This window comes from Tupaia chinensis, unplaced genomic scaffold (assembly GCF_000334495.1).
Source record: "Tupaia chinensis unplaced genomic scaffold, TupChi_1.0 Scaffold142846_1, whole genome shotgun sequence".
Taxonomy (NCBI): domain Eukaryota; kingdom Metazoa; phylum Chordata; class Mammalia; order Scandentia; family Tupaiidae; genus Tupaia; species Tupaia belangeri.
Window position 1 is genome coordinate 1,735,185 of NW_006202691.1, and position 15,283 is coordinate 1,750,467.

General features: G+C 48.3%; 1 protein-coding gene across 1 annotated transcript in view; it reads left to right on the forward strand.

Annotated features, from left to right (window-relative positions):
• Window positions 1-1,402: 1,402 nt before the first annotated feature.
• Window positions 1,403-15,283, forward strand: part of ATF3 (activating transcription factor 3) — a gene marked incomplete in the record, with an annotated part of 15,284 nt that continues 1,403 nt past the window's right edge. The window contains 5 exon segments of the mRNA XM_027766373.1: window positions 1,403-2,264; window positions 6,956-6,998; window positions 7,086-7,199; window positions 12,174-12,281; window positions 15,247-15,274. Of these exon segments, the coding sequence (XP_027622174.1) occupies window positions 2,251-2,264; window positions 6,956-6,998; window positions 7,086-7,199; window positions 12,174-12,281; window positions 15,247-15,274 (307 nt within the window).

Below are 15,283 nucleotides of genomic sequence, written 5' to 3' on the forward strand. Positions count from 1 at the left end.
CTCGCCGCAGCCGCCCTCGGAGCGCAGATCCTCTCCGCCGTCGGCGCTTTCTTACCCCGCTCGGGTAGGAGGTGGGTGAGTGGGTGGTGGTGCGCGGGGGTGCCCGAACCTATCCCGATCGCTGTCCCGCTCTCGCGCGCGCTTCGTGTCCCGGCGCCGCGGCTCGGGCGCAGATCGTTGGCGAGGTCGGCCGACCAGCGCGAAGCCGGGGGCTTGCGGAAGCGCGGCCGGGGGCGCTGAGCCGAATGAATGGAGAAGGGGTGGGCGGGCCGGGGTCGGGGGCGCGGCCGCGGGGGGTCGCTCTGAGCTTCCCAGAGCGCTCTAGGTTCCGACTGCGAAAGGAGCGGGGAGTGAAAGTTAGCCTAAGTTTGGAGGTGGCGAGCGCCGGTGTAGCGCTGGCCCGGGGCGGAGAACAGAGAGGGCTCCCGGGACAGGCTGTTTGTTGTCAGGCTCCTGGACCCGGGACTTCCTGTCCCAACCTCTCACGCTTTTCTCTCTCGTACCTGCGACTTTCACTCTGGCTTTTCTTTGAACTGATCTTCGTTCGGATTTCTCTACTTAGCGTCAGCGGCTGCCCACCGTGGGGAGAAGGGCGGGTGTGTTGTCACCCGTACAGATATTTAAGAGAATGACATTGTGGTAGTGCCAGGATTTTAAGAGGTTATACTACACCCGATGTCCTTAAACCTCGGTACCCCTAACTGGGAAATACGGACACCCGGACACTAGGCGCCCCCTCTGCCTGTTTGCCAACACGATGTGGTGGTCGGACGGGTGGTCACTACGAGCCTTTCGGCCTGAAGGTTTTAAGATTTTAGAGGTGGTGTAGTTGAGAGGAAGGGGAACTTGAACAAGGGGGTCTCTATCTAATGTCACTGACCTGTCACCCCGACAGGGAGGTGGGGAGGTTTTCTCTGTGGGGTATCTTTTCCACTTCCCCCACTTACTTTCCTGCCTCACCCCCATTTTCATCACTCGGTTGGGCTCCTTTCCTCCTAATTTTCTTTTCCCTGCTTTCATTACATAGAACATATATGTTTTCTGACAAGTAAATGAGTTACTAAATTCTTGATAGAGCCAGGGGGAAAAATGGGAGCAAAAGATCTAGATGTTTTTTGGGAGAGGGAGAAAGAAAAAGAGGGAGAGAAAGGAGTGAATTACCGAAAGAAAAATGAGAAGGCTCCCAGAGCTGCTGCAGGTGCTGGCTGCTATGGCCGTGGGGTATGGCGGCGAACGGCAGTTGGCTGGTGGTTAAGGGCACTGGACTCCCACATGGCCAACTGTGCTTGAGTCCCGGTTCTGACCCCTTGCTTTCTCGCTTTTTCTCTCCCCCTCCCTCCTTCTCTGGTCAAATTAAAAAAAAAAAAAACGTAAGTAAAGTCATTCTTTAAAAAAAAGAGAGAGAGAAAAGAAACTCTAGATGTTCTCCCAGTGTTCCCATTTCAGTGTGGTGACAATCACATCTTCTGTTTGGGGCCTCTGTCTCCCCAACCTAAACTGGAGGAGAGATTAATATTCCTGTCCCCCTTGATTTAGCATTTAGCATTTGTTGCTCCATATTGTTATAACATATGGGCTCTTGCTTTGAGGCTATCCTGTACAAGGGCGGAGTGGGCTGGGGGTTGTCTGGCTGGTTTAAGAGACAGCAATGAAGGCCATACCCCATGGCCGTAGCACTCAGCACCTGCGGAGCTCTGGGAGCCTTCCAGTTCTTCTGTCTGAAGTCCCACTCCTTTCTCCCCCCTTTTTCTTTCTCCCTCTTCCTCTTTGCCGTTAACCACTAAGGAATTCCTTTCTCTCCAAAGCTCCTTTCCAACTCCTCCCTGTTAGCTCTGTGCAAGTCTCCTATGTGGCATCCAGTACTCCTACTGCCTTGTGGGTTGACCCCCTGTGAGGTGATGGATCCTCAGTGGTGATGAAGCGAAATGACCAGTAGGTTGATGGTCAGCAGTGTGGCCTGGGCTCGGCTGCTCCCCGGGTTTATGGCCTCAGACACATCATTCCACCTTCCTGGACCTCACTTGCTCAATGGCAAAATGACGCTGTGACCCGGGTGACTGTAACATTGGGTGTTCTGTGATCCCTACTAGAGAGCCCATGATTCCTTCCTTTTTAAAACTGGCCGGACACAAGACAATGTCAGATGCTCCCTGTGTTACCTGGCAGGGGACGAGGCTCCACATGTGAGAACTGGCTGTCACTCAAGGATGGAACGCTAGGGGGGAAGTGCTGGTGTCAGCAAAGAGCCAGATGGAGTTCACCTGGTACGGCAGGAGTTAATCAAAGTGCAAAAGAGCTTGTGACTGACCTGAATTTCTTTAGGATTCTAGTTAATTCCTGACTGATAGGACTAAGCTGAACTGACAACAAGAGAGTGAGTCCCCCTGAATTGGGGAAAGTGAAGTCACAGTAATTATGACTCCCAGTGTGTGTGTAAATCTCTCATGGTTTTCTGGTTTTTTTTATTATTATTATTATTTATTTAACTTTATTTATTCATTCACTCATTTTTGATTTTTCCAGAGAACACACACAGAGAGAGAGAGAGAGAGAAGGTGAGAAAGCAAACCACCAGGTCCAGGATTTGAACCGTGGTCGGCCATGTGGGAGCATTTTTTTTAGAGTTTTTGTTTGTTTTGTTTTGTTTTGTTTTGTTTTGTTTTGTTGCTAGAGGGCACGTGCGCTCACCAGAAAGACAGAGAGAGACAGAGAAAGTGAGAAATCACCCCCCAGGAGGAATGGTCATGCACAATCCCTTCTTCATTCTCCTCTCAGGATTTTGGGTATGCACACACACGTGCCTGGGATGAGTTTAAGCCACCAGGTCAGGGACTTGAACCACCGTTGACTTCATGGAAGTTCAGCAACATAGCCATTATGCCCACTGTTGGTCCCAATCTCCTATGTTCTTTTGGCAACCCTTTGAGAGAATTAGGGTTGGCAGTCTTGATCTCATTTTACAGATGAGGAAACTGAAGCGCCCAAAGCCTAAGTGGCCTGTGAATGGGTTCCCTACTTGTGAGTGGCAGGGACGGGCCTGGAACTGTCTCTGACCTGAAGCCCAGCCTTATATCTACAGCCTTCAGTGGACTGGGAGAAAATGCCAAGATATAGAGAGTTAGTGAAAGGCCAGTATTGATTTCCTGGAACCGTACGATGATTAGTGAGTGGCAATTAGTGGAAAGAGATGAAAACTAAAAGTGAAATTTCAATGTAGTTACAGCTACTAGGAAATCTGGGAGCTGCATTTCCAGTTAAGAAATACATAAGTAAAGTTTCACTTTCTTTAAAGTGATGAAACTCTCAGTGATATGACATGACTTCTGATAGAAAATAACAAAGCAGAAGAAAAATGCAAGTTCTTTGTGGAATGTCTGAATAATTTCACGGTCAATGTGGGAAGTCAGCTCAGATCTTCTAAGGTCCCCCCCAAAACAGTGTTTTTCTTTGACGAAAATGAAGAGGATGTTAGAAGCTCTCAACTTTCTGAAAAATCGCCTGAAGGTGTAACTTCATTTTCCTTGTGGGGACATACCCTGAATCTAGGCTGAATCATACTTTAAAAGATTGAGTAAAGAAGTAACAAGAAGGTACCCCAAGAAGCTGTTCTAACCCTGTACAGAGAAAGTCCAAATCCCTACAGATATTACTGCTTTCTTTTCTGAAAGGCTTTGAACATTTTTACAACCCATTTCTGTCCCCAGTGGAGCCCACCCGAAGTTTTTCATAAAAACATTCCATACCGCTGACATTCTTCAGTTTCTTTCATCAGGTCTGCTGACTTTACACTAAGCAGGACAAAATGAAAGTCCCAAACAGCAGACCCCAAACCCTGAGAGCTCATTAATAAACTTGGTCGGTGGCAAAATAGACACTCAACTGCAGTGGAATTCAAACTACCACGAAGAAGAAGCCATCCAGTCCTCCCAACAAAGCAGCCCAGTGGTAACCCTGAATTCCATCCCTGGCCGATTGGGTTTTTAATAAACTTGGAAAGAGAGAGGAGACATAATTGCATGGCAGAATCTTAAGCCTCTGACTTTAGAAGGATGGTTTCACCTGACACAGAGAAGTTCCCTCCCAGGATCCTAATTTTAGAAGATTAAATTGAGGGACCAGCAGATGGCATAATGGTTATGTCACTGGACTACCAGGTAGTCAATCCTTGTTCGAGTCCCGAACCTGCAGCTTAAAATTCATGCTGAGTACGTGTGTGTGCGTGCCCAAAATCCTGAGCAGAGAATGGAGGAGAAGGGATTACAGTGTGGCCATCCCCCCTGGGGGGGGGTGATTTTTCACTTTCTGTCTCTCTGTCTTTCTGACGAGTGCATGCACCCTATAGCAAAAATTTCTCTCTTAAAAACAAACAAAAAGATTAAATTGAGAAAAGCTTAGTTCTGACTCATGACACAGGGCTTTGGGAAGAGAATTATATACATATCTTGGGCTTCTTCAACAAGTCAAGAGCAGCATTCACTGGCTCAGAATTCTCGCCACCGTCCATGTATGTGAGAACTCTAGGGAGGTCAGGGAGTTCTATTTAGAAATGTTTGTGATCAGAGAAGGTGACCAGCCACCTTCCCACCTGGACCCCACAGAGCCTCTGTCTAAGAGTCAGCCCTGGGCTGGGGAGATCCTTGGGAGGCACCTCCTGGATGCAGAGTTCTCCCAGGGTATATTCACATGTTAGTTCCCTGGCTTATACAGCTCTCTGGGAAAATGGAGTGGCTGTTACCAGCCCTCTGTTACAGAGGAGAAAGAAGCCACCACAGAAGCAGAGTGACAACATGTCACTGAGCAAGGGGGCTTCATAGCTGTCTTCTGACCCCAGACCTCAGAGTGCTAGAGCAGGCTGGCTACATCCCGACCATCCCAACATAGAAAGAGCTGTGATTCATCAAACAGAGCTCGAGTTTCCCCAGGGATCTTCGCTTAGTCTCCCTTCCACAGCTTTGGTCCAGCCTCCCTACCTAACCCCATGCCTAACCCTTCCCCCCAAAATTTGCTCTGGTTTTTTTTCAATAATAATAAAATAATACTTGTTTGTTTTTTCATGTATAAATTAGGGGCATGAGTTCTGGGGCCCAACAAACCTAATTCCAAATCCTGATGCTGCCCCATATTAATTCTTAGTTTTGAGCAAATCACTTGGTTTATCTAAGCCTCAGTTACCTCACGGATCAAATGGGCCTAAAACCGAACTCACTGGGTTCTCGAGAGGACTGAACGGGACTGTACACGTAGGCTTCTGGCGTGGAAGAGGCTCTCCTTAAATGTCAGAGATTTGCCAGAGGACTTTCCATCTGGCTGGGCCTGCTAACCCAGGTCCCTGACTGATAGGGTGTCCTAGTGGACCGCCTGCCCAGAAAGCCCCCACCCTGGAGGACGGTTGCCACGAGGGGGGTAGTGGTCACCACTGGAGAGAGTACATGGCAGGATAAGTCATGGGGGGTGAGGACTAATCCAAGTAGCAACCATGAAACTGTTACTATTTCTACCCTGTATTTCCCTTTGACTCCCCCTTTGGGTTCACTACGCTAGCAAACAGTAGAGATAGAGAGACCCCGTCGGCCATTTGCTCTGATCACCCCAACCCCCTTCACTTACTCAGTTGGGAATGTGGCCAGCAGGTACTGACCAGCAGCTAGGTGCTGGGCGGGATCTGGGATAAAGAGATGGTGTAGACTTGATCTCTGAGCTGCAGGAGCTCTGAGTTATTTTCCAGGTGGAGACTAAGACTCAGAGAGCTAGAGTGACCGTCCCAAGCCACACCACATCTTAGAGCCTGAGCCAGTCCCAGATCCCCCAAGGCCACCACTCAAGCTTCTCCCTACAATACAAAGGCTGACCAACACCCCTCAAGGATGCTCACAACTTAGCTGCTCACCTTCCTTGACTTGGAGGTCTTTTGCTTCACTAACCTTAACCTTCGGAACAGGCTACTGAGCCCCTGGTCACCCTACCATCTGCCAGGGTCTTGGTGAAGGAACACCTACCTGCAGTTACCGTCCTCATTATCATCACTGGGACCTAACTTCCTGGGGGAGAAGCTTCAGCCATATATTTCCTAAATTCAAGGATCCACACTCTTCATTTTGACTTCTCACTGATACTCTCAGCTTGATTTCCAAGTTCCTTTTTGAAAAGGAGACCGAAAGCGGGGCTACAGAATGGTTTCACTCTTTTTTTTTTTTTTTTTTTTTTTTTTTTTTTTTTGCAAGTGCTCTTCCTCTTCCAGGACTCTGACGCAACATTTGCATATAAACACACCAGCCAAAACTAACAGCTCTTGTGTGTTCAGAATCGCCTGAACTGTCAACTCTTATAAACATCAGTTAGGCATTTTATCCACATCTTTGTGGTGTGCGTTTTTTTTTTGTTTGTTTGTTTTGAGAGGTTTTTTTTTTTTTTTCCACTATAGTACGGCGCGTGCGCTCTCCAGACAGACAGAGAGAGACATAGAGACAGAAAGCGAGAAATCTCCCCCCAGGGGGGATGGTCACGCCGCAATCTCTTCTCCTCCATTCTCCTCCCGAGATCTTGGGCACGCATGCAAATGCGCCCGGCGTGAGTTTTAAGCCACCGGGTCCGGGACACGAACCGCAGTCGACTACGTGGGAGTCCAGAGACATAGCCATTACGCTAACTGCTGGTTCCCTGTGGTGTGCGTTTTAAGAACCTGTTTTACGTAAGATGAGGATGGCATGAAACGAAAGCAAAACAGAAGCCTAAGGGCTTAGGAGACTTTCCAGGGGGCAAGGCGCTCCTGTTGGAGGTGCAGGGTGGGGCGTGGGGCTATGGTGGGGTGTGGGCTATGGTGGGGCGTGGGCTATGGTGGGGCGTGGGCTATGGTGGGGCGTGGGCTATGGTGTTGAAAGTTGGAGGGGTTGTTGGGAGTACCTGATATCATGCCCCAGAACCCCTGAAGTAGTTTGGATTTTACTGTGTCTTTCAGCAAAATGATGCTTCAACACCCAGGCCAGGTCTCTGCCTCAGAAGTGAGTGCCACCGCCATCGTCCCATGCCTGTCCCCTCCTGGGTCACTGGTTTTTGAGGATTTTGCTAACCTGACACCCTTTGTCAAGGAAGAGCTGAGGTTTGCCATCCAGAACAAGCACCTCTGCCACCGGATGTCCTCTGCACTGGAGTCAGTCACTGTGAGCGACAGACCCCTCGAGATGTCAGTCATGAAAGCCGAGGTGGGTTCTGCGCAGGCGTTTATTCTTTCAGAGGGTTTTATCGCACACCTAGCGTGTGCCAGGCGTGTTCTAAGCAGGAGGCTATCGTTGGGAGCTAAACAGACAAAACCACTGCCCTCGGGGAGCTGACCTTGTACTGGGAGGACGCGGCCAAACAGAGCGAGCATGCGTGATATGAGAGACAGATGCAGAGGAGACAAAGCAGGGAGGGGGTCTGGGGGAGTGCGGAGGGGTGGGATTCTGCTTTAAATTAGGAGGTCAGGGAAGGCTTCATTGATAGGGACCTTGAGCAGACCCTTAAAGGAGGAGAGGGAGGGAACATGTGGGTATCTTGGCAGAAAAGATGAAGGGCACTGAGGTGTGAATGTGGTCCAATTCGGGGGGACAGAGGGTGAGGAAGGAGGGAAATAAGAGTGGATTGGGTGGGGCCTTATAGACTATTTCAAATATATGGCTGGGTGCTCAGAGTGAGATGGGAAGGCCTTGGAGGACTTTAGAGCAGAGGAGCCGCATGGTCCGGCTTATCATTTTAAATGATCACCTTGGCTGTCTTGTTGAGAATGGGCCTTGAGGGCAAGAGCTGAAGCAAGACCAGGGCAGGATAAGCAGGGAGGCTCGGGTCAGGCTGGACTCAAGGGGCCGAGACATGGTGGGCTCTTGCACCTGACCTGAAGGCCATGCTAATTTACTGACAGGCTAGTGTGGGGTGTGAGAGGAAGAGAGGACTCCAGGGTGACTCTGAATCTTCTGGCCTGCACAACTGTAAGAATGGAGTGTTCCTTTGCTACTGAGATGGAGACTGTTGGCTCTTGGGCAGCAACAAGAGCAGAAGTTCCGTCCTGTCCTCCTCCCCCGTGGGGATGTTGGGCTGGCAGCTGGGTGTGTGGGCCTGAAGTGCAGAGGGGGTCAGGGCTAGAGACATGCAGTTGTAAGTCATAAGCACAGAGATGGCATTTAAAGGCATGAGGTGGGATGAGGTCGCCTTCTGTGTGGAGTCTGAAGAAGCAGAGTATGGTGGTTATTTTCACCACTACCAGGACCTAGAGTCCTGACAGTGCAAAATACGAGGCATTCAGCCCCACTCTTCCCTGCAGCAATACTCCTAGCCTTGGTGCCCGGTGTCTTTACTTCTGTGGCGGGTTGCCCTGTTCCCCATGTAGCAACCTTTTGTAAGATGCCTGGAATGGCCAACATGGCGAGAACTACCTGAAGGTGGTTGTAAGCCATGCTGTGGTGGCTCACGGGTGTCGGAGCCCAGCTCTCACCTTTGTGTTGGCCTTTCCCTCCTGCTTCCCTCCATGTCACACTTACTTACTGCATGATTGCAGCCTTTGGACAAGGGATGATGGAACTGGCCCATTAGAATGAGTTTTAAAAGTGACTGGGGGCAGGGCTTATCATGCAGTAGTTAAATGCTTAAGCAGAGTGGTGAAGTAGAGGAAGCTGGATCCCACATGACTGACCAGGGTTCAAGTCCCAGCTCTGGCAGTTTGAAAAACATGCTAGATGAGCACATACCTGTCTAGGATCCTGACGGGATGGAGGTAGAGGAAGGCGGATTGTGGCATGACCAGGCCCTGTTGGGAGGAGCTTTCTCTCCCTCCCTCTCTCTCTCTCATGTACACTTTCTGACATTAAAAAAAAAAAAAAAAAAAAAAAAAAAAAAAAAAACGGGTGTAGGGCCAGCAAGTGGCATGGTGGTTGGGGTGCTGGACTCCCACTTGGTCAACAGAGTTCGAGTCCTGGACCTGGTGGTAACTTGCTTTCTCACTTTCTCTCTCATTCTCTCTATCTCTCTCTCTCGTGAGTGCATGTGCACTATAGCAAATTATAAGAAAAATGATCATAATAAATAAAATTTTAAAAAGGTAACTGGTTGAAAATCTTATGATTGTATAAGGACTCCTGCCTAGGACTGATCTGAGGGTTAAATGAGGTGCCTTTTATTAGCGGTCCAGCAGAGAGCCTGGCCAAGAGAATAGTAGCCAAGACCTGCCAGGACACAGTACCCATGGGCATCAGTGGGGACTAACCTCAGAGGAGGTCGCAGAGCGAGGTAGCATTCCCCACAAAGGGCTCAGCAGTGTCAGTCCAGTCCTGGACAGTGCAGGTGGACCATGGGGCACTCGGGCAGATTTGTTTTTTTTCTAATTAAGTACCATGAGGGTAGTAGAAGTAGTAGAATTCTCATAGCAAGAAAGAAAGCATTTTGGAAGGACATCGGGAAGGTCTTACAGAGGAATAAGTGGGCAGTCTGTCATGAAAGCCACCCATCTCGCTTGCTCAGGTTCTGTGTTCACCAAGGTCACCACGGTCAGTTTAACACACTGATGACCTGCGGGGGAAGAGGATGCACCAGCACACCTAGTTGAATTTACTGCCCCCCTTGGTTATGTAGTTGTCATCTTAGGAATAAGACACTGAGTCTGTAGAACCCCTGGGCATCCTGTGCATCTGGGTTGCATGGGTGGGTGAGGGGTAATAGAGCTGACCCATGAGTCAGGACGAGGTCCTGTTTCCCAGATCTCAGTCACCTCTGGGAAGCCACAGCTGTGGCCAGGAGACAACACAGGAAAGGGAACCAGGGCCTGGGTTTATGGGTTTTATAGCCTATTGTTCTGGTGACAATGAGCTGGGGACTCCTAAGGCCTTTCTGGGCACTTTACTACTGGTCTCTCTCCCTCCATTCCCTCCTAAGAGGGACTGGAACTAAATGGTCTTTAGAAAGTCATTTCCATCCTGGACAGTCGATCCCTCGTGGATTTATTCTACTTTCAACTACTACCCTAGGAGCAAACTCTAATCCCTCACCCCCATCCAGAATATCACACGGTTGCAGAGGAAATGCTGAGTTCTTGAAGAAGATAATGCTGGTGAGGTGAATAATCACAAAGCTAAACACTGGGCAGAGCACTTCACACCCTTAACTAATTTGGTCTTCACTGCAACCCTATTAGGTAGACAGTGCTATTGATCTCATTTTGCAAATGAGGAAACTGAGGTTCAGAGAGTATGGTAACTCGCCCATAATAAGCAGTGAAGCTGGGAGACAAAACCGGTTTCGTCTAGAGCTTCAAGGTGTGCCTGTGTGGTTCTGGGGTCCAAGATGTGATGGGGGTGCTTGCACTCTCCATTTTTCCCTCTTGGGCTTTGTTTCTCTAAATTGCAAGGCCTTCCATCTCAGTCCAAGCAAAGCAGTGTCTGCTAATCATTGTGAGATGAGAAAGCCTTTGGAGGGCTTTTGAGTGGAGGAGCAACGTGGTCCAGCGTATCGTTTTAAGTGATCACCCTGGCTGCCTTGTTGAGAATGACCCTGAGAGCAAGAGCAGACATGAGACCAGGGCAGCCATCCGTATGAGCAGGGAGGCTCTCGGTCAGGCTGGGTGATTATGGCATCCTGGGAGCGCTTTGGTTTGAGGTTGAGGTGTCCCTCTGTCCAGTGCAGTGACAAGTGATGTTAAGGGGTCTGACACTGACAGCCTCAACTGTCACCCACTAGGCACCTTGTGGGTACTTCTTCCCAGCTGGGACTTTGGTCTCTAAGTTCAGTTGAGTGGCGGGATGTTGCTGATCCCCCATTGGTCACAAACAAACTCAGGATCTAAGTGAACCTCCCTTTCCCACCTATGTATATGTCTAAAATCAACACACACACACACACACACCCCACAGATTAAAAGGGAAAGGTAAGCTGCATAAACTGTTGGTTAAGCCATTAACTGACTTACATTTGATTTGTCTGATTTATTTTAGTTTGGGGCATATTGGTCACTACTTGTTTTTATAATTAAAGCACAGTCTACTTCAGATTATCTGGTGTATTTCCATACCTCTAATATTAACATAGAGAGCTGATTAATATGTCGGGTAACAATTCCCTCCTTAAAATAAATTGTGTGATTGTTTATTTATGTATTTAATAAAGATAGAGTGTGTAAAGTAAGATTTACAAAATAAATTTTATGTTAAAAAATAGGGTAGGTTTTGTTCTCAGAAGATTCCCAGGGCTGGCACAGGGGACGTCAGTGTTTATTTGTTGGCTGAATCAATGGATGGTGCTAGCTCACCATCTGCAGGGGGCACCCAACACATAGGCTGATTAAGCTCCAGTGCTTCTAAATTTGGGAAGGTGGTGCTGTGATGCCAAGTGAATCCAGAGAGAACTGGGGTTGTCCTTGGAACTTAAAGAAGAAGAGGTAGAAGAAAGAGTGACTAGGTGATACTCCCGAGATCAGTTCTGTTCTAGGAGAGAGGCCATTATTTACCGAACAGACTCTGTCTCTTGCTTTAAATAATTAGTACCAACAGTTGCCAATTTAAATATCAAACTCTTAATTTATTTTATTCTTTTTTTTTAATTTTACTTATTCACTTATTTATTGTAACTTGACCAGAGAGAGACATATATACACAGAGAGAGAGAGGGAAAGTGAGAAAGCAAGGCACCAGGTCCAAGACTCGAACCATGGTCGGCCATGTGGGAGTGTCTAGAACCTTAACCACCATGCCACCTGATGGTCCCAATTTCTTTTATTCTTAATTTTATGTATTATTATTATTTTAATTTGTAGGGCACATGTGCTCATGAGAGAGAGAGAGAGTGAGTGAGAATGTAAGCTACCAGGTCACGGACTTGAACCATGGTCAACCATATGGGAGTCCAGCACTTTAACCACTATATCCTTTATTTTAAAATCCAAATGCATTTTAAATTAGGTTAAATTTTACTTTACTGATATTCCTGATATAGTTCTATATTAGCTAAGAGTTCTTTGATTTCATTATTCTTTCTCAAGTGTGGAGATGTGTGCAGAGGAGTTCCACACTAAAGTCTAGGGCTTTATTTTTTCTCTGAGTCCCTTAGCCTCAGGGCTGCCTCAGTTTGCCAGTTTTTGCTGGCAATAAAAGACAGCGTATTTCAGTTGGGTGGTATTTCTTGCCTTCTGTTAAATATGCACCGTTTGGATTTTCTAGGTAGCCCCTGAAGAAGATGAAAGGAAAAAGAGGCGAAGGGAGAGAAATAAGATTGCAGCCGCCAAGTGCCGAAACAAGAAGAAGGAGAAGACAGAATGCCTTCAGAAAGTGAGTGCTTCTGCCTGCCCCTTCCCCTTGCCCATGCCTGTCCCCACCATTCTCACATGGTATAGCTAGCAAAAGGAGCCTTACTGAACCAGCCAGGTGGTGTGGTTAAAGCGGTTGGATTCCACATAGCTGACTACGTGGTTCAAGTCCTGGACCCCGCGGCTTAAAAACACGTGTGTGTGCATGCCCTGAATCCTTAGAAGAACATGAAGAAGGAGAGATTGTGACATGATCACCCCCCAGGGAGTGCTTTCTCACTTTCTCTCTCTCTCTCTCTCTCTTTCTTTATCTCTGGCAAGTACACAGGCCTTGTAACCAAAATTAAAAGAAAAGAAAGGCGCCCAGTTATGTTTTCCCAGTCAGCCTTGTAAACTGGAAGCAGAAATGCCCATCGCAGCAAAGCTGTCTGCATGGTGGCTGTGACCGGGTCTGTGAAAGGCAGGCGTGTGAATTACAAACCACAAGAACATGGGATGCCCAGACTCCCAGCGGCTCTGGCCAGTCCATACACGCTCTGCGGCTTCCAGCCCATTGAAGAGGTTCCACTTGCCCATTTTCCTGAGAAAAAGAAGCTGCCAGCTCTCATTTGGTTCACTATGAAAGCCTTTAATTAATCTCTTTAAACAAGTTTTTTCCTTAATCCACAAGCAGTGATACAGTTTCTTTACATTCCTGTCTGGTTCTTAACCCGGGCATCATTTTCCCTGGCTCATCAGCCCCCTGCCCTCCAAGAAATACCAAAGGGAGCAGCATTTGTGGGCAGTGGGATAGACCATTGTGCCCAGCAACCTTTCTTTTTATAGGCATTTTTTTTTTTTAGAGAGAGAGATTTTTGCCATAGGGTGCGTGTGCTCTCCATTCAGACAGAGAGAGACAGACATAGAGACAGAAAGTGAGAAATCACCCCCCAGGGGAGATGGCCACACCGCAGTCCCTTCTCCTTCATTCTCCTCTCGGGATCTTGGGCACGCATGCACACATGCCCGGCGTGAGTTTTAAGCCACTGGGTCCAGGACGCAAACTGCGGTCGACTACATGGGCATCCAGTGACATAACCATTACGCTAACTGCTGGTCTCCCTCTTTTTATAGGCATTTTTTAAAGCTATTTATTTAATGTTGTTTGTTGTATTATTGTTTTTTTAAAATTCACTTATTTAATTCCATTTATTTTTTTATAATTATTTTATTTTATTTATTCATTCATTTATTTTTTAATTTGACCAGAGAGAGACAGAGGGTGAGAGTGAGAGAGAGAGGAAGTGAGAAAGCAAGCCACCAGATTCAGGACTCGAACCCTGGTCAGCCATGTGGGAGTGTCCAGCACCTTAACCACCACACCACCTGCTGATCCCCAATCCACTTACTGTCATTATTATTTTTTAGTTTGACCAGCTAGAGATGGATAGAGAGAGAAAGGAAAAGTGAGAAAGCACGCCACCAGGTCCAGGACTCAAACCACTGTCGGTCATGTGGGAGTCCAGCACCTTAACCACCATTCCACCTCCCATGTTGTTACTATTTTTTAATTCAGCCAGAGAGAAAGAAAGAAAGAAAGGGAAGGTTAGGAAGCAAGCCACCAGGTCTGGAACTTGAACCATAGTTGGCCATGTGGGAGTTCAGTACCTTAAACACCACACCACCTGCTGTCCCCAGGAATTTTTTTTTCAAGGTTTATTTATCTCTTTCATGAGCAAAAGAGAGAAAAAGGGTGTTGATGGAGAGAAAGACAGACAACCTCCCCAACAGAATCTTTTCTAAAAATGTATTTATTGGGAACCAGCAGTTAGCGTAATGGCTATGTCGCTGGACTCCCACGTAGTCGACCGCGGTTTGCGTCCCAGACCCGGTGGCTTAAAACTCATGCCGGGCGCGTGTGCGTGCGTGCCCAAGATCCCGAGAGGAGAATGGAGGAGAAGGGATTGCGGCTTGGCCATCCCCTTTGGCGGGTGATTTCTCGCTGTCTCTATGTCTCTCTCTGTCTGTCTGGCGCGCGCACGCGCCCTATAGTGAAAACCTCTCCAAAAAAAATGTATTTATTTAATTTTATTTATTATTATTATTATTATTATTTAATTTGACCAGAGAGTGACAGTGGCAGGGGAGTGAGAAAGCAAACTACTAGGTCTGGGACACAAACTGTGGTTGGCCATATGGGAGTCCAGTGCCCTAACCACCATGCCACTTACCAGCTCCCTCACCCCCCAACAGGATCTTGACTCCATGATCCTCCCCTAGCCTCAGTCAGTCCCAAGTTTGGGGGTACATGTTTGCCCAGAGAACTCGAGAATTTCCAGACACACATCTGGAACCTTCCTACGTGGTCAGCCTGGCAGAGTCGTGTTGGACCACCGTGCCACCAACCAGCCCCCGAGCCCCCAGCAGCCTTTCTGATGGCTGTGTCCTTTCCCCCAAGCACGGACAGGCCAGACCAGAGTCTTAACCCAGGTTCTACAGGGTTTCTTGAGTTCTGTTGGGGTCTTTAGGGGTCAGTGGAAATCAGGAACTTTCGTGTGTTGCTGAGTATACTTTTTTCCTGGGGAGATGCCCTTCTCAGTGAGATGAGAAACTCCCCAAACACTAAGCACCAGGGGTCTGGTTTCCACTCCCACCGCCCAAGGCCCTTGCAGGTCCAGAAGCCCACCTGTGTGCTGTTGGACTCACGCAAAGGGATCCCTGAACTGTTGGTTCTTCGGCCTCAGAATTAGAGTCACAACTCACCTCTGTGGCAGCTCCAGGGCTTCTCTAAAGTCCCCAGGTTCAAAGGCTGCTCGAGGATCTGTGTTTTCCCAAACCTGGTGCTGCCTCTTATCCTGTAGGGAATCGTAGCAGGGAGCAGATGGAGTTCCCTCTGCAGGCTCTCCCAGCCGATGAGCCCCAAGGTGTCACATCCAGGCGGCACCCGCAGACCTCCCCCTCTCCTGGCCCTGGGCTCTGTCCCTCATGCCTCTATTTCTTCTTCCCAGGAGTCTGAGAAGCTGGAGAGTGTGAATGACGAGCTGA